The sequence below is a fragment of the Scyliorhinus torazame genome, chromosome 19, assembly GCF_047496885.1.
Source record: "Scyliorhinus torazame isolate Kashiwa2021f chromosome 19, sScyTor2.1, whole genome shotgun sequence".
Taxonomy (NCBI): Eukaryota; Metazoa; Chordata; class Chondrichthyes; order Carcharhiniformes; family Scyliorhinidae; genus Scyliorhinus; species Scyliorhinus torazame.
The window spans coordinates 106548579-106575060 of record NC_092725.1 but is presented as its reverse complement, the minus strand read 5'-3'; the positions used below and the strand labels follow the sequence as shown (position 1 = coordinate 106575060).

The window sequence follows — 26482 nt, the reverse complement described above, 5'->3', positions numbered from 1 at the left end:
AACCGGAGCACCCAGAGGAAACCCACGCAGACACGGGGAGGATGTGCAGACTCCGCACAGACAGTGACCCAAGCCGGAATCGAACCTGGGACCCTGGAGCTGTGAAGCAATTGTGCTATCCACAATGCTACCGTGCTGCCCTTAAGAACAAATAAATCTACACTATATCATTTTACCGTAATCCACGTACCTATCCAATAGCTGCTTGAAGGTCCCTAATGTTTCCGACTCAACTACTTCCACAGGCAGTGCATTCCATGCCCCCACTACTCTCTGGGTAAAGAACCTACCTCTGACATCCCCCCTATATCTTCCACCATTCACCTTAAATTTATGTCCCCTTGTAATGGTTTGTTCCACCAGGGGAAAAAGTCTCTGACTGTCTACTCTATCTATTCTCCTGATCATCTTATAAACCTCTATCAAGTCGCCCCTCATCCTTCTCCGTTCTAATGAGAAAAGGCCTAGCACCTCAACCTTTCCTCGTAAGACCATGGGCGTCATTCTCCGACCCCCCGCCGGGTCGGAGAATGACCGTTGGCCGCCGTGAATCCCGCCCCCGCCGAAGTCTCCGCTCCCGGAGATTGGGCGGGGGCGGGAATCCGGCCGCGCCGGTTGGCGGGACCCCCCGCTGGATTCTCCGGCCCGGATGGGCCTAAGTCCCGCCCAGGAATTGCCTGTCCCGCCGGCGTAAATCAAACCTGGTATTTACCGGCGGGACCAGGCGGCGTGGGCGGGCTCCGGGGTCCTGGGGGGGGGTGCAGGGCGATCTGACCCCGGGGGGTGCCCCCACGGTGGCCTGGCCCGCGATCGGGGCCCACCGATCCGCGGGCGGGCCTGTGCCGTGGGGGCACTCTTTCCCTTCCGCCTCCGCCACGGCCTCCACCATGGCGGAGGCGGAAGAGACTCTCCCCACTGCGCATGCGCGGGAAACTGACAGCAGCCGCTGACGCTCCCGCGCATGCGCTGGGAAACTGACAGCGGCCGCTGACGCTCCCGCGCATGCGCCGCATTTCCGCGCCAGCTGGCGGGGCTACAAACGCCATTTCCGCCAGCTGGCAGGGCGGAAATCCCTCTGGCGTCGGCCTAGCCCCTCAATGTTGGGGCTAGGCCGCTAAAGATGCGGAGACTTCCGCACCTTTGGGCCGGCGCGATGCCCGTCTGATTGGCGCCGGCTTTGGCGCCAGTCGGCGGGCATCCCGCCGTTGGGGGAGAATTTCGCCCCTAATCTCCATTCCAGGCAACATCCTGGTAAATCTCCTTTGCACCTTTTCCAAAGCTTCCACATCCTTCCAAAAATGAGGCGACCAGAACTGTACACCGTACCCCAAATGTGGCCTTACCAAAGTTTTGTACAGCTGCATCATCACTTCACGGCTCTTAAATTCAATCCCTCTGTTAATGAACGCTAGTACACCATAGGCCTTCTTCACAGCTCTATCCACTTGAGTGGCAACTTTCAAAGATGTATGAACATAGACCCCAAGATCTCTCTGCTCCTCCACATTGCCAAGAACTCTACCGTTAACCCTGTATTGCGCATTCATATTTGTCCTTCCAAAATGGACAACCTCACACTTTTCAGGGTTAAACTCCATCTGCCACTTCTCAGCCCAGCTCTGCATCCTATCTATGTCTCTTTGCAGCCGACAACAGCCCTCCTCACTATCCACAACTCCACCAATCTTCGTATCGTCTGCAAAATTACTGACCCACCCTTCAACTCCCTCATCCAAGTCATTAATGAAAATCACAAACAGCAGAGGACCCAGAACTGATCCCTGCGGTACGCCACTGGTAACTGGGATCCAGGCTGAATATTTGCCATCCACCACCACTCTCTGACTTCTATCGGTTAGCCAGTTCGTTATCCAACTGGCCAAATTTCCCACTATCCCATACCTCCTTACTTTCTGCAGAAGCCTACCATGGGGAACCTTATCAAATGCCTTACTAAAATCCATGTACACTACATCCACTGCTTTACCTTCATCCACATGCTTGGTCACCTCCTCAAAGAATTCAATAAGACTTGTAAGGCAAGTCTTACCCCTCACAAATTCGTGCTGACTATCCCTAATCAAGCAGTGTCTTTCCAGATGCTCAGAAATCCTATCCTTCAGTACCCTTTCCATGACTTTGCCTACCACCGAAGTAAGACTAACTGGCCTGTAATTGCCATGGTTATCCCTATTCCCTTTTTTGAACAGGGGCACGACATTCGCCACTCTCCAATCCCCTGGTACCACCCCTGTTGACAGTGAGGACGAAAAGATCATTGCCAACGGCTCTGCAATTTCATCTCTTGCTTCCCATAGAATCCTTGGATATATCCCGTCAGGCCCGGGGGACTTGTCTATCCTCAAGTTTTTCAAAATGCCCAACACATCTTCCTTCCTAACAAGTATTTCCTCGAGCTTACCAATCTGTTTCACACTGTCCTCTCCAACAATATGGCCCCTCTCATTTGTAAATACAGAAGAAAAGGACTCGTTCAAGACCTCTCCTATCTCTTCAGACTCAATACACAATCTCCCGCTACTGTCCTTGATCAGACCTACCCTCGCTCTAGTCATTGTCATATTTCTCACATATGTGTAAAAGGCCTTGGGGTTTTCCTTGATCCTACCCGCCAAAGATTGTTCATGCCCTCTCTTAGCTCTCCTAATCCCTTTCTTCAGTTCCCTCCTGGCTATCTTGTATCCCTCCAATGCCCTGTCTGAACCTTGTTTCCTCAGCCTTACACAAGTCTCCTTTTTCCTCTTAACAAGACATTCAACCTCTCTTGTCAACCATGGTTCCCTCACTCGACCATCTCTTCCCTGCCTGACAGGGACATACATATCAAGGACACGTAGTACCTGTTCCTTGAACAAGTTCCACATTTCACTTGTGTCCTTCCCTGACAGCCTATGTTCCCAACTTATGCACTTCAATTCTTGTCTGACAACATCGTATTTACCCTTCCCCCAATTGTAAACCTTGCCCTGTTGCACGCACCTATCCCTCTCCATTACTAAAGTGAAAGTCACAGAATTGTGGTCACTATCTCCAAAATGCTCCCCCGCTAACAAATCTATCACTTGCCCTGGTTCATTACCAAGTACTAAATCCGATATTGCCCCTCCTCTGGTCGCACAATCTACATACCGTGTTAGAAAAGCTTCCTGGACACACTGCACAAACACCACCCCATCCAAACTATTTGATCTGAAGAGTTTCCATTCAATGTTTGGGAAGTTAAAGTCACCCATGATTACTACCCTGTGACTTCTGCACCTTTCCAAAATCTGTTTCCCAATCTGTTGCTCCATATCTCTGCTACTATTGGGGGGCCTATAGAAAACTCCTAACAAGGTGACTGCTCCTTTCCTATTTCTGACTTCAACCCATACTACCTCAGTAGGCTGATACTCCTTGAACTGCCTTTCTGCAGCTTTTATACTATCTCTAATTAACAATGCCACCTCCCACCTCTTTTACCATCCTCCCTAATCTTATTGAAACATCTATAACCAGGGACCTCCAACAACCATTTCTGCCCCTCTTCTATCCAAGTTTCCGTGATGGCCACCACATCGTAGTCCGAAGTACCGATCCATGCCTTAAGTTCTCCCACCTTATTCCTGATGCTTCTTGCGTTGAACTATACACACTTCAACCCATCTCCGTGCCTGCAAGTACTCTCCTTTGTCAGTGTTCCCTTCCCCACTGCCTCATTACACGCTTTGGCTACCTGAATATTGGCTACCTTAGTTGCTGGACTACAAATCCGGTTCCCATTCCCCTGCCAAATTAGTTTAAACCCTCCCAAAGAGTACTAGAAAATCTCCCTCCCAGGATATTGGTGCCCCTCTGGTTCAGATGCAACCCGCTCTGCTTGTACAGGTCCCACCTTCCCCAGAATGCGCTCCAATTATCCAAATACCTGAAGCCCTCCCTCCTACACCATTCCTGCAGCCACGTGTTCAGCTGCACTCTCTCCCTATTCCTAGCCTCGCTATCACGTGGCACCAGCAACAAACCAGAGATGACAACTCTGGCTGTCCTGGCTTTTAACTTCCAGCCTAACTCCCTAAACTCATTTATTACCTCCACACCCCTTTTCCTACCTATGTCGTTGGTACCAATGTGCACCATGACTTCTGGCTGCTCACCCTCCCCCTTAAGGATCCTGAAGACACGATCCGAGACATCCCTGGCCCTGGCACCCGGGAGGCAACATACCTTCCGGGAGTCTCGCTCGCGACCACAGAATCTCCTATCTATTCCCCTAACCATTGAATCTCCTACAACTATTGCTTTTCTATTCTTCCCCCCTTCCCTTCTGAGCCCCAGAGCCAGACTCAGTGCCAGAGACCTGGCCGCTAGGGCCTTCCCCCGGTAGGTCATCCCCCTCCAACAGCATCCAAAACGGTATACTTGTTTTGAAGGGGAACGGCCACGAGGGATCCCTGCACTGTCTGCCTGTTTTTTTTTTCCCCTGACTGTAACCCAGCTATTCTTGTCCTGTACCTTGGGTGTGGTTACCTCCCTGTAACTCTTCTCTATCACCCCCTCTGCCTCCCAGCTGATCCAAAGTTCATCCAGCTTCAGCTCCAGTTCCCTAACACGGTCTTTGAGGAGCTGGAGTTGGGTGCACTTCCCGCAGGTATAGTCAGCGGGGACACCGGTGGTATCCCTCACCACCCACATCCTACAGGAGGAGCATGCAACTGGCCTAGCCTCTATCCCCTATTACCTTACAGAATATAGCTGCCCTGTGGACCAACTGGATCTCTGCCCTCCGACTCTGCTCCCAGTCAGCTGCACTCTCTGTAAACCCCTGGCTCTCTTCTCACTCTTTGCGGAAATGTAGGAAACAAAATGAAAGGAGCACCTTACTCCCTCCTCACCTAACTCCCTCAGTCACCAAACTCTCACTATAGCACTCAAATGCACCAAATTCAGCACTCCCTCAGTCACCAAACTCTCACTATAGCACTCAAATGCACCAAATTCAGCAATCCCTCAGTCACCAAACTATCACTATAGCACTCAAATGCACCAAATTCAGCACTCCCTCAGTCACCAAACTCTCACTGTAGCACTCAAATGCACCAAATTCAGCACTCAGTGCAAACAAAGTCTGCACTGTCGGGGATCACTTTTATACTGTAAATCTAGCCTCTGGAAACTGGCCTAATCCAATTAACTAATTAACCAGCTCCAGCTGCACGTGCCTACAAGTAGAAGTTTTGTTTAAAGCTGATTGAAAATTCACCTTCAAACTCTATAGCACTCAAATGCACCAAATTCAGCACTCAGTGCAAAAACAACGGAATAATGACAACGGAAAATGTTGCTGGTCTGGCAACATCTATGGAGAGGGAAACAGAATTAATGTTTTGAGTCCATATGACTCTTTCGGAGCATAGTGCAGCTGGGTGTTGACAGGAGCAAGAGCCATATCTCTTTAAAAACTGTCTGATATTTGGGCACATACTTTACAGCACTAGGGGTCAGTTAACCAGGAGAAGAAGCCCTGGCCAGCTTGGTTCGTGAAATTAATTTAGTGGAGATGGAACAAATTAATACTCAACGATATCTTCTTCCACCTCCTCTCCAATAATAATGTAGCTTTAACCAGAGGAATTATATTAAATATATTAAAACCCCCACAATAAACATACTCAATTCCTCTGCATTTTCTGTCCTCAGAGCTACCTCCTTGAACAATACATTTTTATAGATGGCTTTGATCTTTTCCTGATATCTCCAGGCCATTTTTCTTTGTTCTTTACCTGTTATCTGCTCACCACTGGAGATGAGTCATACCTTCTGTTTCCAACAGCGCTTTCTCTACTTTCATTTCCCCTTCTAACCAGTTATGTCCAATGCCACTTGACTGATGTCGGGCGAAGCAATACAATGGTTGCATTCCGAAGATCTGACTAGAGTGAATAATGCTGCTGGGTGCTAGAGTGTGCACTCCTGTTGTGAGATGAGGACATATGGTTTATTTTTTACCAGCAGATTTCTCTTTTGGGAAACAGATATTTGAAGATTAACACTTTTTATTAATAGCACTGAGTTCGAGTCTTAGCCCCTAATGAGCTTGATATGTGAGGCTGTCAAATTGAGGTGGTTAAAATGCTGAAAAGATTTTTTTTTAATTCATTCTTGGCCAGCATTTACCACCTATCCCTAATTGCCCTTGAGAAGGTGGTGGTGAGCGGCCGCCTTGAACCATTGTAGTCCATGTAGGTATATAAAGGGAAACTATTTCCTCTGGTGTGGGAATCCAGAACAATAGGACATAATCTTAAAATTTGAACCAGGCTATTTAGGAATGAAATCAGCAAGTTCTTCTTCACACCGATAGCCTGCGCATATGAAAAGATTGAGTTTAAGCTTCAGTTCACCTTTCATGTTTAAATCCTAAACTCAGTCTCCTCTTACAGCCTGTAGATTCTGGGTCAGTTGAAGCTTTCAAGACTGAGGTTGTCAGCATGGGTATCCAGTGATATTGACAAAAGGCAGGTTAAATGGTCTTGAAATGCAGATCAGCAGTGGTCTAATAGAACAGGCTAAATGGGTTGAAAACTGCTTTTTTATTCCTAAATTCAGAGCCTGAAGCTGCTTCCAGAAAGATGGTAAGCCTGTTATAGAATTTACAGTGCCGAAGGAGGCCATTCGGCCCATCGAGTCTGCACTGGCCCTTAGAAAGAGCACTCTACCTAAGTCCACACCCCACCCTAACCCAGTAACCCCACCCAACCCAACCCAATCTTTTGGGCAGATTAGCATGGCCAGTCCACTTAACCTGCACATCTTTGGATTGTGGGAGGAAACTGGAGCACCCGGAGGAAACCCGCGCCGACATGGGGAGAAAGTGCAAACTCCGCACAGACAGTGACTCAAGACGGGAATCAAACCTGGGATCCTGGAGCTGTGAAGCAACTGTGCTGACCACTGTGCTACCGTTGTTATGGGCCAGGGTTTAGAGAACCCCAAAGTGTATCATGGAGTTCACCTGACGCACAACTTTTAATAGATTGTGGTATGGAGAGCACACGGCCCACTCTACAGGTGTGGTACAGCAGAAATGGGAAAGTTTTTTAAAGCAAAACAATGTTTATTCTATGAACTCAAGTTAACCTTTTTAAAACATAGTGAACATCTTAGCAACCATTAATTCAAATACAACCCCCAAAGAATACAACACTAAGTAATCCTTTAAGCTTTCCTTTTAACACCCAGAAGACTTAAAAACGAAACCTTTATCAGAAGCACATCAGGTTAAAGTCACGACTGAAAACATTTATAATTCTGAATTCACCAAATGATCAAGAGATAGTCTTTTGATGGCAGAGAGAGCAGCAGTACACCTGCTTGGTCTGGCTTCAGCTCCAACACTCAAAACGAAACTAAAACACACCCTGCAGCAAACAGCCTAAAACAAAAGTAAAAAGCTGACAGCCCAGCTCCATCCACTCTCTGACATCACTGCAGTCGTAAACACCCATTTCTTAAAGGTACTCTCACTACAGATATTTATATACACACCCACTTCTTAAAGGTACTCTCACATGATACCTCCACCCTCTTTCCCCCCCCCCCCCCCCGAAAAAAAATTAACCATCAACTTCAAGATGGTTTAATTTTGCGCCTTTTCACCATCCTTTAAGAAATGCACATAGTAAAGAGACACTTTCATTTCAAAAAACACCACACGCAAACTGGTATAATAATATAGTCCATTTTTTCCCCCGTTTTTCTTCCTCCAACTGAAATCCTTCTCGATTGACAGTCTCCTTGAACAAGAAGGTCTCCGCAAGATCCGTCCATTTCTCTACGCCTCGGCATTTCTCTTTAAAGTCAGATACTTTAATTCAATCTGATCACAGAGTCCCTTGTAATTCTCCAACACAGGAGCATTGGTTATCACAGCTTTCAGGCAGTCAAATGCCTGTTGAAACAACGCTGTCCGCCAAAATTTTAGAAATTTCCTCAGCAAGTCCATCAGTGGAGCAATCACGCTACAAAACCTTTGCACAAATGTTCGATAAAATCCACTCATGCCAAGAAGTTGCATTATTTCCCTTCGTCTTGAGGGTATCGGAAACTCCTCAATAACTGTTGGTTTCACATCCCGTGTGACCATTCGACACTGTCCGATTGTATGGCCAAGGAAAGTGACTTGGGCTTTTCCAAATTCACTTTTGGCTAGGTTTATCACCAAACCCGCCTCCTGAAATCGATCAAATAACTCCATCAGATGTTTTAAATGTTCTTTCCATGTCTGGCTGAAAATTATCAGATCGTCGATGTATACCGCACAATTGGGTAATCGTGAAACAAATTTGTTAGTTAACCATTGAAATGTGTCTGGGTCGTTTTTCATGCCAAATGGCATAACTGAATTGGTATATACCATCTGGAGTCACAAAAGCTGAAATCCCCTTTGTCCTTTCGGATAAAGGTACCTGCCAGTAATCTTTAACTAAATCCAGTTTGGAAATAAAAGCTGATTGTCCCACTTTCTCAATGCAATCCTCCAAACGTGGGATAGGATAAACGTCCGTTCTTGTAACTGCATTAACCTTTCTATAGTCCACACACAACCGTTGGGTACCATCTGGTTTTGGTACCATCACTATGGGTGAGCTCCATTGGCTGCAACCCACTTCAATGATGCCATTTCTAAGCATACTCTCAATCTCTTTGTTAACCGTGCCAATTTTAAAGGGTATGGATGTCTGTATGGATGTTGTTTGTTGGAACAGCATTTCCCACATCTACATCATGTATAGCCATTTTAGTACTTCCCAATTTATCTGTACAAACTTGCCCATGTGATATCAATAACTCTTTCAGTCAGTTTGTTTTTCCTCTGGAAGGTAACTCAACAATTTATCCCAATTTTTAAGATCATCCTCGTTTTCCAATTTAATTTGAGGTATGTCAAATTCACAGTCATCTGGATTTGGTTCGTCACTTTGAGTTAAAATCATTCAAACCTCCTTTTTCTCTCTTTCCCTTTGAAAGTACCTTTTAAGCATATTCACATGACACACTCGGTGAGTTTTCCTTCTATCCGGTGTTTTTACCACATAATTCACCTCACTTAATTTCCTTTCAATCTGATACGGTCCACAAAACCTTGCTTCTAAAGGTTCACCAACCACTGGTAACAGTACTAAAACTTTATCTCCACTGGCAAAACTACGAACTTTGGATTTCTTGTCCGCTACCCGTTTCATCACATTTTGTGCAACTTTCAAATGTTGTCTAGTCAGTTCGCCTGCTCTATTTAATCATCCCTGCAATTTGACACTTAATCCAATAATGTAATTTCCGATTTCTCACTCACCAATTTTTCTTAATCAATTTAAGTCATCCTCTTATCTCATGACCAAACATTAGTTCAAAAGGACTGAATTTGGTTGACTAGTTAGGTGCAACCCTAATTGCAAACAGTACAAATGGAATCGCTTTATCCCAATCCTCTGGATAATCGTGACAATAACCCCTCAACATTGTCTTTAAAGTCTGATGCCACCTTTCTAACGCTCCCTGCGATTCTGGATGGTACGCAGTTGATTTAAATTGTTTTATTCCTAAGCTATCCATAACTTCTTTGAATAACCTTGAGGTAAAATTTGATCCTTGATCCAATTGTATTTCTGTGGGTAGTCCATATCTAGTAAAGTATTTAAGTAACTCCTCCACAATCTTTTTAGCTGTAATATTATGTACTGGAATGACCTCTGGAAACCTAGTAAACACATCCATTATCGTCAAAAGATATTGATTCCCACTTTTCGTTTTAGGAAGTGGTCCTACGCAATCAATTAGGACCTTTGTAAAAGGTTCCTCAAATGCTGGAATGGGTATTAAGGGCGCTGGTTTTATCACTGCTTGAGGTTTCCCTATCACTTGACATGTGTGACATGATTGCCAAAATCTAACTACATCTTTATGTAGTCCAGGCCAATAAAAATATTTCTGGATTTTAGCTTGAGTTTTCCTTATTCCCAAATGACCTCCCACTGGTACCTTATGTGCAACTCGCAACACCTCCTTTCTATACCCTACCGGCAATACTACTTGATGAACTTCTGCCCACTTTTCATCCGCCTGCATATGTACAGGTCTCCATTTTCTCATCAAGACATAATTTTTACGGTAATAACACTCTGGTATACTCTCAGATTCCTCTTCCGTATATGCTATCTGATCTATCCGTTTTATTTCTACATCTTTCTGTTATAACTCCGCCAATTTTCCTGAACTAAAAATATCCGCCTCATCCTCCACTTCTTCTTGTTCTTTTTCAACCATCTGATCAAAAATCGTTTCTGATAATTTCACTTCAACTTCATCTTTACTCTTTGATTTCTCCTCTTGTCTTAACCTGTAACTTTGCGACCTTGTTACTACACAATCCGGAATAATCCCAGGATATTCGTCCTTCAACACTTCAGTTGACTGATTTTCCACTGGCTTATCAACCACAGTAGGCATCACTCCCACCTGCGATCCAGTTATATCATTACCCAAGATAAACTGTACTCCTGGACAAGATAGTTTATCTATTACTCCTACTACCACTTCACCACTCTTCACTGGACTTTCCAACCTTAGCTACTCCTCTCACCCTGAATTCCACATATCACCACCTTTTCTGGCAACATACTTCCCAAACTACATAATTCCTCATCTCTTACCATTAAAGATTGACTAGCCCCTGCATCTCTTAAAATTCACTTCTTTACCTGCTCCTCCTTATACACGTGAGTAAACTTTATCCACACAAGTAAATTATTTAAATACATCTGGCACCTTCTTAACAATTACTTCTTGAACAGGCTGTACAATCGTTTACACCTCCTTCTCTTCCCTTGGGCTTTCCTTTACGACTAACAAACCCCACTGTCTTATCCTGTTTTACCACATCAGCCTTCCCAGTGCTTTTCTTCAACCACCAACACTGTGACTTTCCATGGCCTAGTTTATTACAGTGAAAACATTTGAAACTTTTCATTTCTTTTCCACCCTCCTGGATTTAAAAAAAAATCTGTGGTACACTCTCATTATTTTTCATCAGATCACCTTTACCTTTACCATTTGAGTATTTCTCATGTCCCCAGTTTCTATTCCTCACAGGCTGAAACTGATGTCGGAAACCAAGCTTTGATTTATGAACTAATTCATAATCATCTGCGATTTCTTCTGCTAATCTTGCCGTTTTAACCCTCTGCTCTTCCACATGCTCTTCCTACATCAGGAATTGAATTTTTAAACTTCTCCAAAAATATAATTTCTCTGAGAGCTTCATATGTTTGGTCTATTTTCAAAGCCCTTATCCACCTATCAAAATTATTCTGTCTGAGCCTTTCAAACTCCATGTATGTTTGACCAAATTCTTTCCTTAAATTTCTAAACCTTTGTCTGTAAGCTTCAAGCACGAGCTCATATGCACTTAAGATGGATTTCTTCACCTCCTCATACGTTCCAGATACCTCCTCCGGTAGTGATGCAAACACTTCACTAGCACTGCCTTTCAGCTTTGTTTGAATCAGTAATACCCACATGTCCTGTGGCCATTTCATTTGTTTAGCCACCTTCTCAAATGAAATGAAAAAGGCTTCTACCTCCTTCTCATCAAACCTTGGCAATGCTTGGACATATTTAAATAGATTCCCACCAAGCCTTCGACTTTGCGCATTTCTCACTATCCTCATCACTCTCCACCAACTGTATGTTTCCCTTTATATCTGCCAATTTTAACTGACTGTCATGTTTCATGGCCATTTTCTGAAGTTCAAACTCTCTCCTTATCTTTATCCCTGATCTGTATCTCCCTTTCTCTTTCTTTTTGTTCCAATAGGGCTATTCTTTCTGTTTTCCTTTCTTCTCTCTCTCTTCCCTCTCTCTCACTTACTCTCTCTTTTTCCTCGTTCTCTTTCTTTTTCCTCTTTCTTATTCAGGCTGCTTTAATTCTTTCTCATGTTCCATTTGTTTAATTTGCAACTGAATTTTTACTATTTCCAATGAGTCAAACTGTATCCCAGGTAACTTTAAATTCTTAGCCACCGCCATAATTACCTCAACTTTTCGCATTTTGTCAGGTAATGTTAACTGCAATGTTTTTGCCAAATCTAACAGTCTGCTTTTAGACTCTGTCCGTAAGGTATTGCGTGTGACCGTCTCCACCCCCAAAAACTTCTGAGCCTCTGAAAGAGCCATTCTCCACAACACACTCCCCACTTAAACTAGAATACCACACTTGATAAGCAACCACAATATGCTCACCCCTCACTGCCTTTAAATTCACTGAACCAATCCAATAGATAGACTTTTATCCCCCTCGAGCCTCCAATTTGTTATGGGCCAGGGTTTAGAGAACCCCAAAGTGTATCATGGAGTTCACCTGACGCACAACTTTTAATAGATTGTGGTATGGAGAGCACACGGCCCACTCTACAGGTGTGGTACAGCAGAAATGGGAAAGTATTTTTAAAGCAAAACAATGTTTATTCTATGAACTCAAGTTAACCTTTTTAAAACATACATTGAACATCCTAGCAACCATTAATTCAAATACAACGCCCAAAGAATACAACACTAAGTAATCCTTTAAGCTTTCCTTTTAACATCCATAAGACTTAAAAACGAAACCTTTATCAAAAGCACATCAGGTTAAAGTCACTACTGAAAACATTTAGAATTCTGAATTCACCAAATGATCAAGAGATAGTCTTTTAATGGCAGAGAGAACAGCAGTACCCCTGCTTGGTCTGGCTTCAGCTCCAACACTGAAAACGAAACTAAAACACACCCTGCAGCAACAGCCTAAAACAAAAGTAAAATGCTGACAGCCCAGCTCCAAGCACTCTCCGACATCACTGCAGTAGTAAACACCCATTTCTTAAAGGTACTCTCGCTACAGATATTTATATACACACCCATTTATAAACACCCATTTCTTAAAGATACTCTGACATGACACCGTGGCCCCGCGGGGTGTTCATATGTTGTCATATGAACAGCTCTGATGAAGAAGGTGCAGATTGAAGGAGTGTTTGAACGCTCTGTATACCTATTAGGTTGTGAACTATTTGAATTTGTGTGTTTATTATTATGCAAGAAAAGTCATTTTTAGTGGTGCAGGTAGAAGAGGGCACTGTCTAGATGCCTAACACAGCATTACTATTTTGTTTCTTGTCCAGCACCGGTGAATCTCTATTACTTCTCCCACTTACCAGAACAAAAGAGAATATTGGTCTACTTAAAAGTTCCAAAAACTTGACTGTATGCCATGTAGGGAAGCAAATAAGTTACTGATAATGCAAGAATAAAAACCTGAAGATGGCCTTCTCTAAATATTATTATTGTTGAATTCCTACCGAAAGTCTCTGAAGAAGAGTTTGTTTTGCTCTACCTCACCCCACAACCCTAATTGAACTAGAGCAGTGGAATTCTTTGGTGTGTCCTGGTCAATATTTATCCCTTAACCAACACCCAGAACAGATGATCAGGCCATTTATCTCATTCCTGTTTGAGGCACCCTGTGCAAATTGGCTGCTGCACTTACTAAATTAGAACAGTGACTGCACCTTAAAAGTAGGAAAGGTGCTTTGGGACACCCTGAAGTTGTGAAAGATGCGATATAAATGCTTCTCTTTTGTTTCTCTCTGTTTTGAGGTGTCAATTGAAATCATTAAGACAGAGATTGATGGGAGTTTTGTTGAGTAAAATATCAAGGGGTGTGGAGCAAAGGCAGATAAATAGAATTGAGATACAGATTAGCCTTGATTTAATAGAATGGTAGAGTAGGCTGGAGGGGCTGAATGGGCTATTCCTGTTTCTATATTCACCACTGCCGATTCTATCAGGGTAGAGTAACCTTGACTCTGTACCCTCACTTGCAAAGGAAACTAAATTCAACTAAATGTACTATTCTTATATGGACAGTATCTTAAACTGAGCACAATGATTACTGACTAGTTAGAATTTTTACTTTAACACTGGATACTGTTGTGCCTTGGCTGGATGTAATTTGATGCAGGAATGCTTGTTTTTGGGTACCTGTGCTGCTGGTTTTATTTTGGCAAGTCGTTGATGACACCCTTTGACATAAACATACAAAGAACTGAAAGAAAGCACAAGCTCTGGGTGAATGTTGATCTGTGTTTTTATTCCTTTTGTAGGTGGTTACCTCAGGAAACAAGTGAAAGTTTAAAGACATATCGAGATGCTTTGTTGCAAAGTGACCTCACGCTGTGCCCAGTGGGAATAAATACTGAATGTTACAGAATTTACGAAGCTTGTTCTTATGGTTCTGTTCCAGTTGTTGAAGATATCATGACGCCAGGACAATGTGGCAACTCGTCAGTTTTCCAAAACGCCCCTTTGCGTCTCCTGAAGCACATGGGAGCGCCGTTTATTTTTGTCAAAGACTGGAAAGAGTTGCCTGCTATTTTAGAAAAAGAGAAGGTGATGAGCTTGCAAGAAAAGAATCAGAGACGGAGAGTTGTCATCGAGTGGTTTAAGCAGTTCAGAACTCAGCTGAGACAAAAGTTCATTGATATCCTTGAAAGCAGGTTTTTTTAACCACTTGGATCACCTTCCCAAGACAATTCTGAGCATCAGTTTACTATTGTAAACTACATGTGCTTTTGTTGAGCATGCCAATGCATTTTGGCATAAACATATTATGTAAAGGAACTGTACCTTAAATTGTGAGAAAGGTACTGTTCTCTGAAGAACGTTGGACATTTTCCACTTGAAAAGAGAGAATTTGGAACGTTGGACTCCAATTCTGAAACCTGTATTCGTACCAAGGTTGGTTTTTATTTTTTTTTTGAATGTTCACTCTACAGTTCGGGCTTCTCACTCATTACGCATCCCTTCTCTTCCAAAAAAAACAATAATTTGATCAATGCTGATTTAAACTGAGAAATAAGGGGCACGATTCTCCGCTCCCGCGCCGGTTTGGAGAATCACCTGGTGCGCCATTTTTCCACGCGACGCCAGTCTGACGCCCTCCCACGATGCACCCAAGCGGCATGTTGACTGTATGCCATGTAGGGAAGCAAATAAGTTACTGAAAATGCAAATCGAGTTCTGCGCGGCGCAGGCCGGAGAATCGCCCGGGACACCCAAAATGGCGATTCTCCACTACACCCGCTATTCTCCGGCCCGGATGGGCCGAGCGGCCTGCCCAAAACGACGGCTTCCCGCCGGCGCCATCCACACCTGGGGGGGGGGTGCGGCCTGTGGGAGGGCGAGGGGCGTTCTTTCACCAGGGTTGCACTCAAAAGGGGTCTGGCCCGCGATCGGTGCCCACCGATCGGCGGGCCAGCCTCTTTAAAGGAGGACCTCATTTCCTCCGCCGCCCCGCAAGATCCATACGACATCTTCTTGCGGGGCGGCCTCTGGGAGGACGCCAACCATGCATTCGCGGGTTGGCGCTGGCTGGCGCCGCCTAACCCACGCATGCGCGGGTGACGCCAGTTAGGCGGCGGGTGACGCGGCGCCGCTTTTATGCGGCGCCAATGCCCAGCGTGCGCTGACGACGCTGCTTTAGCGACACGCCCCCCCCCCCCCCCCCCCCCCCCCCCCCCCCCCCCCCCCCCCCCCCCCCCGAGTTTCTCGCAGCCCCGATCCTAGCCCATTTTCAGGCCCTGAATCGTTTGAGATCGGGGCCATTTCGCGCCGTCGTGAACCTCGACGCCCAAGGACTGAGGCTTGATCTGTCTGGATTCCTTTTGGAAATGGGGCAGCAGCGAGCCTAAATACTCCGGACTTAGATCTGTGTCCCCGCTTTGATCTTGCCCACTACCATTTAGACTGGGCACCTCTCAAAGGTGAACCTGAAGCAGGAAGGAGCCCTGTGAATATATTTAAATAGGGGTACTACGCGTCTTCATTAAATTGTCAGAGCAGAATTTGAATGCAGTATTGGCTTGAAAGGGCTTTTGAAAGTGGCATTTACAGAGGCACTTAACTGCAAGCACTTAGTTCTTTGTATCTATGAGAGAGAGCTGGTTGGAGTTCTTCAGGAGTCTCTGCATTGGAGTTTGCTTAATTTTACAATGATTCTGCTTCTGCACTTTTTAAAAAGCCCAGCTCAAAATGGGAGTCATCCTGGGCACTCGTAAGGAGTTGGGAGAACAGCAGTACCAGTAGGGTGTGGGAATTAGTAAAGGTCTACTCTGCAATACACTTTGAGGAGTGCTGCTGAAAAGCATCCTTACAGAAAGATTATCTGGCCATCATCACATTGCTATTGTAAGAGCTTGCTCTGTACAAATTGGCTATAAGGTGCTTTGGAATGATTGGAGGTTGTGAAAGGTGATCTAGAAATGCAAGTCAGTCTGTGTTTCTTACTCAGTCCACTGGGTCTATACGCCTGCAGTTATTTGATTGGCAGTGCAGCAAGAGATTGCAGTTCTCCAAAGAGGCTGTCCCAGATCGGCAGTCCGTTCTCCTGGATTGCCGTGCTTTGCCTGTGGCAGTCAAAGTGACAACAACACTTAATCATTTTGCCTCCGGGTCATTCCAGCTTGCAACCGGTGACTGCTGGTTCTGAGGAATGAGGTGGTTCAAGTGTTAAGAACACGATTATCACATCCAAAAGTTTAGGTTAGTAATGGCAAAGGAGCAATCCAGAGTAAATACAGTTGGGGGCGGGACCAAACTTCAGTGGAGTCTGACCCAGATAAATTTGAATCAAAGATCGGAGGGCAACAAACGGGGGAAGCCGAGGTCAGCCGGAGTTTGCTGACTTCTGGGAGCAACATGGGGGGTGCAACTACGCTAGAAAGGGATCTAGCGGAAGGAGGGGGGGGGGGGGGAGTTAACTGGGTTGCTGCTGCTAAGGGGAAGGGGGAGCTGTTATGGGGCGGGGTGGTCGGGACGGGAGGGCACCGTCGGTGGGATATACGGGTACGTGGGAACCGGGTGAGGAGCTGGGTTAGAAAAGGGGATGGCTAGTCGACATGGGAGGGGGGGGGGGGGGGGGTAATGAGCCCCCCAACCCGATTGATCACGTGGAACGTGAGCGGGCTGAATGGGCCGATTAAAAGGGCACGGGTACTTGCACACCTAAAGAACTTAAAGGCAGATGTGGTCATGTTGCAGGAGACGCACTTGAAACTGGCAGATCAGGTCAGACTACGTAAAGGATGGGTGGGGCAAGTGTTCCATTCGGGCTTAGATGCGAAGAATAGGGGGGTGGCTATCTTAGTGGGGAAATGGGTACAGTTTGAGGCAAAGACCATAGTGGCGGACAGTGGGGGTAGATATGTGATGGTGAGTGGCAGATTGCAAGGGGAGGCGGTGGTTCTGGTGAACGTATACGCCCCGAACTGGGATGATGCAAACTTCATGAAGCGCATGCTGGGGCGTATCCCGGACCTGGAGGCGGGAAAACTGGTAATGGGGGGAGACTCCAATACAGTGCTTGATCCAGGGCTGGACCGGTCTAGGTCTAAGACCGGGAGGAGGCCGGCAGCGGCCAAAGTGCTTAAGGACTTCATGGAGCAGATGGGAGGAGTAGACCCCTGGAGATTTATTAGGCCTAGGAGTAAGGAGTTTTCATTTTTCTCCCATGTCCACAAGGTGTATTCACGGATAGACTTTTTTGTCCTGGGAAGGGCACTGATTCCGAAGGTGACAGGGACGGAGTACATGGCCATAGCCATTTCGGACCACACTCCACATTGGGTAGATCTGGAGGTAGGAGAGGAAAAGGAGCAGCACCCACTCTGGAGATTGGATATGGGGTTGTTGGCGGATGAGGGGGTATGTCTAAGGATGAGGGGGAGTATCAAAAGGTACCTGGAGCTTAATGATAACGGAGAGGTCCAGGTGGGAGGGAGATAGGTGGGGTGAGGGATGAGGAAGGTGAGATGGAACGGGGAGCGGAGAGGGCATTCTACGAGAGGCTGTATAAGGTTCAGCCCCCGGAAGGGAAGGAGGGAATGATGCATTTCCTAGATCGGCTGGAATTCCCGAAGGAGGAGCAGGAGAGGGCGGGACTGGGAGCACGGATTGAGGTGGAGGAGGTGGTAAAGGGGATTGGGAGCATGCAGACGGGGAAGGCCCCGGGACCGGATGGGTTCCCGGTGGAATTTTATAGGAAATACATGGACCTACTGGCCCCGCTTTTGACGAGAACCTTTAATGAGGCCAGGGAAAGGGGGAAGTTGCCCCCGACTATGTCGGAGGCGACGATATCGTTACTCTTAAAGAAGGAAAAAGACCCGCTGCAGTGCGGGTCTTACAGGCCTATTTCCCTCCTGAACATGGATGCTAAGCTCCTGGTCAAGGTGATGGCGACAAGGATAGAGGATTGTGTCCCGGGGGTGGTCCACGAGGATCAAACTGGGTTCGTTAAGGGGAGACAGCTGAACACAAATATACGGAGGCTGCTAGGGGTGATGATGATGCCCCCGCCGGAGGGGGAGGCGGAGATAGTGGTGGCGATGGACACTGAGAAAGCATTTGACAGAGTGGAGTGGGACTACTTATGGGAAGTGTTGAGGAGATTTGGTTTTGGAGAGGGGTTTATTGGATGGGTACAGCTGCTATATAGGGCCCCGGTGGCAAGTGTGATCACGAACAGGCAGAGGTCCGACTACTTCCGTCTTTATAGAGGGACAAGACAGGGGTGTCCCCTGTCCCCGTTACTGTTTGCATTGGCAATTGAGCCGCTGGCCATAGCACTGAGGGGCTCTAGGAAGTGGAGGGGAGTACTCAGGGGAGGAGAAGAACACCGGGTATCATTATATGCAGATGATCTATTGCTGTATGTTGCGGACCCAGTGGAGGGGATGCCTGAGATAATGCGGACACTCAGGGAGTTTGGGGAATTTTCGGAGTACAAATTGAATATGGGGAAGAGTGAGTTGTTCGTGGTGCATCCGGGGGAGCAGAGCAGGGGAATAGATGAGTTACCGCTGAGGAGGGTAATAAGAGATTTCCGGTACTTAGGGGTCCAGATAGCCAGGAGCTGGGGAACCATACATAGGCTCAATTTAGCACGATTGGTGGAACAGATGGAGAAGGATTTTAAGAGATGGGACATGGTGTCCCTGTCACTGGTGGGTAGGGTGCAGGCGGTCAAAATGGTAGTCCTCCCGAGATTTCTTTTTGTGTTCCAGTGCCTCCCGGTGATGGTTACGAGGGCTTTTTTCAAAAAAATTGAGAAGAGTGTTATGAGCTTTGTGTGGGCTTGGAAGACCCCGAGAGTGAGGAGGGGTTTTTTGCAGCGTAGCAGGGATAGGGGGGGACTGGCACTGCCGAGCTTAAGTGATTATTATTGGGCGCCAATATCTCAATGGTGTGTAAGTGGATGGGAGAAGTGGAGGGAGCGGCGTGGAAGAGACTGGAAATGGCGTCCTGTAAAGGAACCAGCCTACAAGCATTGGCGCCGTTGCGTTCTCCCCAAAGAAATACACCACAAGTCCAGTGGTGGTGGCAACGCTGAAAATTTGGGGGCAGTGGAGACGGCATAAGGGAATGGCGGGTGCCTCGGTGCGGTCCCCGATAAGGAATAATCATAGGTTTGTCCCGGGGAGAATAGATGGGGGATTTAGAGCATGGCAGAGAGCAGGGATTGTGCAACTGAGGGATCTGTTCCTGACGGGACGTTTGCGAGTCTGGGAGCGCTGACGGAAAAATACGGGTTGCCCCAGGGGAATGCATTTCGGTATATGCAATTGAGGGCTTTTGCGAGGCAACAGGTGAGGGAATTTCCGCAGCTCCCGACACAGGAGATTCAGGATAGAGTGATTTTGGGGACGTGGGTGGGGGAGGGTAGGGTGTCAGATATATACAGGGAAATGAGAGATGAGGGGGAGATCATGGTGGATGAGCTGAAGGGAAAATGGGAAGAAGAGCTGGGGGAAGAGATCGAAGAGGGGCTGTGGGCAGATGCCCTACGCAGGGTAAACTCTTCGTCCTCGTGTGCCAGGCTTAGCCTGATACAATTCAAGGTCTTGCACAGGGCGCACATGACCGGAGCAAGGCTCAGTAAATTTTTCGGGGTAGAGGATAGGTGCGGGAGATGCGCGAGAAGCCCAGCGAACCACACCCACATGTTTTGGTCATGCTCGGCACTGCATGGGTTCAGGGTGGGGGTGGCAAATGTGCTTTCGAAGGTGGTGGGGGTCCGGGTCGAGCCAAGCTGGGGGTTGGCTATATTCGGGGTTGCAGAAGAGCCGGGAGTGCAGGAGGCAAGAGAGGCTGATGTTTTGGCCTTTGCGTCCCTAGTAGCCCGGCGAAGGATATTGTTAATGTGGAAGGAAGTTTAAACCCCCGGGCGTGGAGGCCTGGATAAACGACATGGCAGGGTTTATAAAACTGGAACGGATAAAGTTCGCACTAAGAGGTTCGGCTCAAGAGTTCACCAGGCGGTGGCAACCGTTCATTGACTATCTCGCAGAACGATAAAGGAACTGGGAAAGTAGCAGCAGCAACCCAGGAGGGGGGGGGGGGGGGGGGGGGGGGGTCGGGTGGGTCCTCGGGTGTTTTTGTATGGATATTTTACTTGGATATGTATATTGGCTTGTTTGACTTTACTATTTGGGAGAGTTAATATTTTGTTATGGCAGTTGCCATTTAGTTTATATATTATTTATTTATTTGTTAAAAAACGGTCACTATTATTTATATTGTTTTATTGTTGTAAAAAGGGAAAAATGTTTGTACTGTTTTGTTTGGCCGAAAAAAAATTTGAATAAAATATATTTTTATTTTTAAAAAAAGATCGGAGGGCAAAATTGTAACAAAACAATGGGCCACCTTCATAGAGGAGACAAGATACAGTGCAATAGGGGGAAAGGTAGGCCAAACAAATCCAGAGCTCCTAGATGATGTAAGTGACAGAGTAAGATAAAGCAAATAAAGAGATCACATTACAAATGTCCGGTAGTCGATACAAGTGAGAAAACTAGGCTGACTATAGAAACTTCAAAAATGGAAGTGAAAAAGAAATGAAAAGCAAGAGAGAGTATGAGCAGAGACTGGCAGATAACCTAAAATGGAATCCAAAAGCCTTATAAAAGGTTGATAAACAGAGCCGTGGATCTAATTATGGACCAAAAGGAATACATGCATAGCAGTGGAGGAGTGGCTGACGTACTAAATGAGTACTTTGCATATCTTTACGAATCCAGAAAATGCTGTCCAAGTCAAAGTAAATTAGGTAGTACTTATAACACTGGACAAGCTAAACATTGATGAAGGTGAGATACTATATAAGCTGGTTATGCTTGAAGTTGGTAAGTCACCAGAGCCAGACAAAATGCATCTGAGGAGACTGTGGGAAGCAATGTTGGGAATTGTGTAAGCACTGGCCATAATCTTCAAATCCTCCTTGGATATAGGGGTGATGCCAGAGGACTGGGGAATGGCAAATGTTACACCCTTGTTCAAAAAGCAACTGCAGGCCAATAATTTTGAACTCAGGGTGGGGACGTTGTTAGAAACAATAACTGCACAAAATTAACAGTCACTTGAGCAAATATGGATTAATAAAAGAAAGCTAGCACAAATTTATTATGGGCAAATCGTGTAAACTTCCTTGAGATTTTTGCAGAGGTAAAGAGTATGGTGGTGGGCGGCATGGGGAATGTGCAAGAGTATGGTGGTGGGAGGCATGGGGAATGTGCAGGAGTATGGTGGTGGGAGACATGGGGAATGTGCAAGATTATGGTGGTGGGAGGCATGGGGAAAGTGTAAGAGTATGGTGGTGGGAGGCATGGGGAAAGTGCAAGAGTATGGTGGTAGGAGGCATGGGGAAAGTGTAAGAGTATGGTGGAGCGAGCCTTGGGGAAAGCGCAGGAATATGGTGGTGGGAGGCATGGGGAATGTGCAGTATGGTGGTGGGAGGCAAGGAGAAAGTGTAAGAGTATGGTGGTGGGAGGCAGGGGGAAAGTGTAAGAGTATGGTGGAGGGAGGCATGAGGAAAGTGCAGGAGTATAGTGGTGGGAGGCATGGGGAATGTGCAAGAGTCTGGTGGTGGGAGGCATGGGGGAAGCGCAGGAGTATGGTGGTGGGAAGCATCGGGCATGTGCAAGACTATGGTGGTGGGAGGCATGGGGCAAGCGCAGGAATGTGGTGGTGGGAGGCATGGGGAAAGTGCAGGAATGTGGTGGTGGGAGGCATGGGGAAAGTGCAGGAATGTGGTGGGAGGCATGGGGAAAGTGTAAGAGTATGATGGTGGGAGGCATGGGGAAAGTGCAGGAGTATGGTGGTGGGAGGCATGGGGAAAGTGCAGGAGTATGGTGGTGGGAGGCATGGGGAAAGTGCAGGAGTATGGTGGTGGGAGGCATGGGGAAAGTGCAGGAGTATGGTGGTGGGAAGCATCAGGCATGTGCAAGACTATGGTGGTGGGAGGCATGGGGAAAGTGCAGTCGTATGGTGGTGGGAGGCATGGGGAAAGTGCAGGATTATGGTGGTGGGAGGCATGGGGAAAGTGCAGGAGTATGGTGGTGGGAGGCATGGGGAAAGTGCAGGAGTATGGTGGTGGGAGGCATGGGGAAAGTGCAGGAGTATGGTGGTGGGAAGCATCAGGCATGTGCAAGACTATGGTGGTGGGAGGCATGGGGAAAGTGTAAGAGTATGATGGTGGGAGGCATGGGGAAAGTGCAGTCGTATGGTGGTGGGAGGCATGGGGAAAGTGCAGGAGTATGGTGGTGGGAGGCATGGGGAAAGTGCAGGAGTATGGTGGTGGGAGGCATGGGGGAAAGCACAGGAGTATGGTGGTGAGAGGATCAGCCATCATGATATTGAAAGGCAGAGCAGGCTCGAAAGGTTTTATATTCTATATTTCTACAATATTGATAAACTTCAAGCAAACAGGCTAGTGGAATGGGCGGATAAATGGCAGATGCAATTAAAGAGTGAAGTAATTAATTTTGGTCGGAAGAACATGGCGAGGCAGTATAAGATAAGCAGTACAATACTGAAGGGGGTGCAGGAACAGAGGAACCTAGGGCACATATGTACAAATCCTTATAGGTGGTAGGGCAGGTTGGGAAAGCAGTTAATATAGCATACAGGATTCTGGGCTTTACATCTATAGTCATTGAGTATAAAAATAAGAAGGTTATGTTGAACCTGTATAAAACATTGGTTTGGCGTCAACTAGAGTACTGTGTCCAATTCTGGCACCACACTTTAGGAAGGATGTGAAGGCATTAGCCAGGTTGCAGAAAGATTTACGAGAATGGTTCCAGCGATGAGGATTTTCAGCTACATGGAAGGTGAGTGAAGCTGGAACTGCTATCTTGGGAGAAGAGAAGATTAAAAATAAATCTGATGGAGGTTTTCAAAATCATGAGGGATCGGGACAGACTAGATGGAGAGTAACTGTTCCAATTGGCTATAGAGTTGAGAACCAGCGTATACCGATTTAAGGTGATTGGCAAAAGAAGTAACAGCCACATGAAGAACAATATCTGTGCCCTGTGAGTGGTTAGGGTCTGGACTGCACTGCCTGGGTACATTCAATTGAACATTCTAAAGGGAATTTGGATAATTATCTGGAAAGAAAAAGTCTGCAAAGCTGTGGGGGAATAAGGGTGAGTTGGAGTAGGTGCATTGCTCTTTCAGACAGCCAGCAAGGACACAATGAGCCAAATGACCACCTATGGTGCTGTAGCCATTCTATGATTCTGTGACAGCAGCCACATTATTTATTCTGGAGTTCATACCAGCATCAAGCAGGGACAAGGATTTGTTTCAATTATATTCCCTATGGATGCCAGCACTCCGCAGAACAGGGCTTTGCTGCAATAGCAGTTTTCTAACAAGTACAGCCTGTCATCAATTACATGCATATGTAACCATTAAGGCACCGTCCAAGTCAGCTAGCAGATTTGGCAGTGGGGAAGGTTACCACTCCATCAGTGTACAGCTGGGGAATGATCACTGCCACTGAATCATGCAGGTCTGTGCCTGGCAACTATTTTGATACATTCATAATGTACAAGTCCTACCTTCACCATTCTTCAACCCTCTGTTTAAACCAGTACACCCCTCAGATGCTGCCTGCTAGGAGACATAGGCATACATGGCAAATAGCACCTCTACTGTACTTAATTTATGATCGCTTGTATTATGGAGATATACTTCCACCATGGTATGACCGGAGACAGTGTAGAGCACACATTTGGGCTCCTCTAACATTAGCTTTGCTGCCTGGTCAGGTCTCAAGAGCTCTCTGCCATCCATTTCACGGGGGATTTTTTTGGCATTGTAGTTGGGTGCAGTGTTCTGTACCACTTTGTTCTGCAATATGAACAGTACATGGGGCCAGTGTGGGAAGACTAGTCCAAATCTGATGAAATGAACACGGAGCCAGAATGAGAAGGCAACAGTATCCGCTTGCAGTCGAGAGTTTTTTGCGTACAAGTGATTGGCCAACTTTTCAACTGATTTTCATCTTCACTTCACCTACTGCAAGGTCATCCAGTACAAAACTGCCTGCTTGATTGGCACCTCATCTACCATTTAAACATTCACTCCCTCCACCACCATCTGGAGGATGCAGTGGACTAACTCATCAAAGCACCACCCAATCTCATCACCTGAACCACCCAGGACAAGGGCAGGTTTACAGTAATAGTCACACACCATCCAAACTTGGAAACATATCGTCATTCTTTCATCATTGGCTGTTAAAAATTCTGCAAAGTGGGCAGCACAATTGCTTCACAGCTCCAGGGTCCCAGGTTCGATTCCAGGCTTGGGTCACTGTGCGGAGTCTGCACGTTCTCCCCGTGTCTGCATGGGTTTCCTCCAGGTGCTCCGGTTTCCTCCCACAGTCCAAAGATGTGCAGGTTAGGTGGATTGGCCTTGATAAATTGCCCTCTGTGTCCAAAAAGGTTGGGTGGGGTTGCGGGGATAGGGTGGAGGCGTGGGCTTAAGTGGGGTGCTCTTTCCCAGGGGCCGGTGCAGACTCGATGGCCCAAATGGCCTCCTTCTGCACTGTAAATTCTATGAAATCTCTACCTAACCACACTGTGTGAGCACCTGTACCTCACCAGTTGCCGCAGTTTAATAAGATAGCTCTCCATCACCTTGAGGGCAACTAGGGTGGGCAGTAATTGCTGACTTTGCCATCACCTAAATGAATAAATTTTAAAAATGAAATGTAGTAAGTTTCAAAAGGGTGATCAGATAAATACCAAGGAAGCCACAGCTGAAATGTTAGCCTCATTTGGCTCTTCAATTCACAACTGACACTATCATGTTTTAGGAGATTTGCATGTACCATATTGACACCTAAACATTTTGAAATAAGCCTGTATTGACTTACTGTTAATATAAAAACCCAAGGGGAAAATGCACAGGAGTCACTTCCATCAATGATTTATCCAATTCTCTTTTGTATCTTATCAACTCACCTTCAAACCCCCTTTGAGGCAGTATAGTTCAATCATAACATCTCACCAAATAAAGTGTTCCATTTCTGTTGCCTGTGGTTCATTTTCCAATCATCTTTAATCTGTGTCCATTGCTTTTTTAAAAAACATTTTTTGTCAAATTTAGAGGACCCAATTTTTTTTTTTTCCCAATTAAGGGGCACTTTAGTGTGGCCAATCCACCTCCTCTGCACATCTTTGGGTTATGAGGGTGAGACACATGCAAACACGGGAAGAATGTGCAAACTCCACACGGACTGTGACCCGGTGCCGGGATCGGCACGGATCCTCAGCGGTGTAGGTAGCAGTGCTAACCACTGTCCATTGCTTTTCTGACATTTCTGCCATTTGAAACTGTTCCTTTTTATTTACTCTATGAAGACTGTTTAGACTTTTGATCACCTCTAAATCTCTTAACTTTCTCTGCCCTGAGGCAAACAACCTAGCTTCTCTAGTTTCTCCTCAAATGTTGTCCCTCATCCTTGGTACCATTCTAATGAATTTCTTCTTCACCATCTGCAAGACCTTGACATCTTTTCCAGAATTGAACATCGTACTCCAGCTGAAGTCGAATCTATGTTTATAAACCTTCAGCAATGCTTCCTAATTATTGGGCAGCACGATGGCGCAGTAGTTAGCACTGCGGCCTACGGCACTGAGGACCGGGTCACTGTCCGTGTAGAGTTTGCACGTTCTTCCCCCTCTCTGCGTGGGTATCACCCCCACAACCCAACGTTGCGCAGGTTAGGGGAATTGACCACGCTAAATTGCCCCTTAATTGGAAAAAAATAATTGGGTACTCTATATTGTTTCTTAAATACTTCCTAATCATTGTACTCCATACTTGTACTCTTAAAGCCAAAGGTGCAGTATATGCTTTTTCAACAGTATCGGTAGAAGTGACCACCTCACAGTCCTTGTGGAGACAAAGTCCCGTCTTCACACTGAGAATACCCTCCATCGTGTTGTGTGGGACTACCACCATGCTAAATAGGAGACTTCGAACAGATCTAGAAACTCAAGACTGGTTATCCATGAGGCGCTGTGAGCCATCG

The 26482-nt window shown here is 46.2% G+C and overlaps 1 protein-coding gene across 5 annotated transcripts in view; it reads left to right on the top strand.

Annotated features, from left to right (window-relative positions):
- The window catches only part of rxylt1 (ribitol xylosyltransferase 1), a 74393-nt gene that overhangs the window by 40037 nt on the left and 7874 nt on the right, over nucleotides 1-26482 (top strand). For 4 of the 5 annotated variants that reach the window (XM_072485017.1, XM_072485015.1, XM_072485019.1 and 1 more), the window contains exon 6: nucleotides 14199-14832. In XM_072485017.1, the coding sequence (XP_072341118.1) occupies nucleotides 14199-14601 (403 nt within the window). In that variant the 3' untranslated portion in view covers nucleotides 14602-14832. Of the gene's footprint in view, nucleotides 1-14198; nucleotides 14833-25585; nucleotides 25729-26482 lie in introns of all 5 variants that reach the window. The other variant, XM_072485016.1, reaches the window with a different exon arrangement.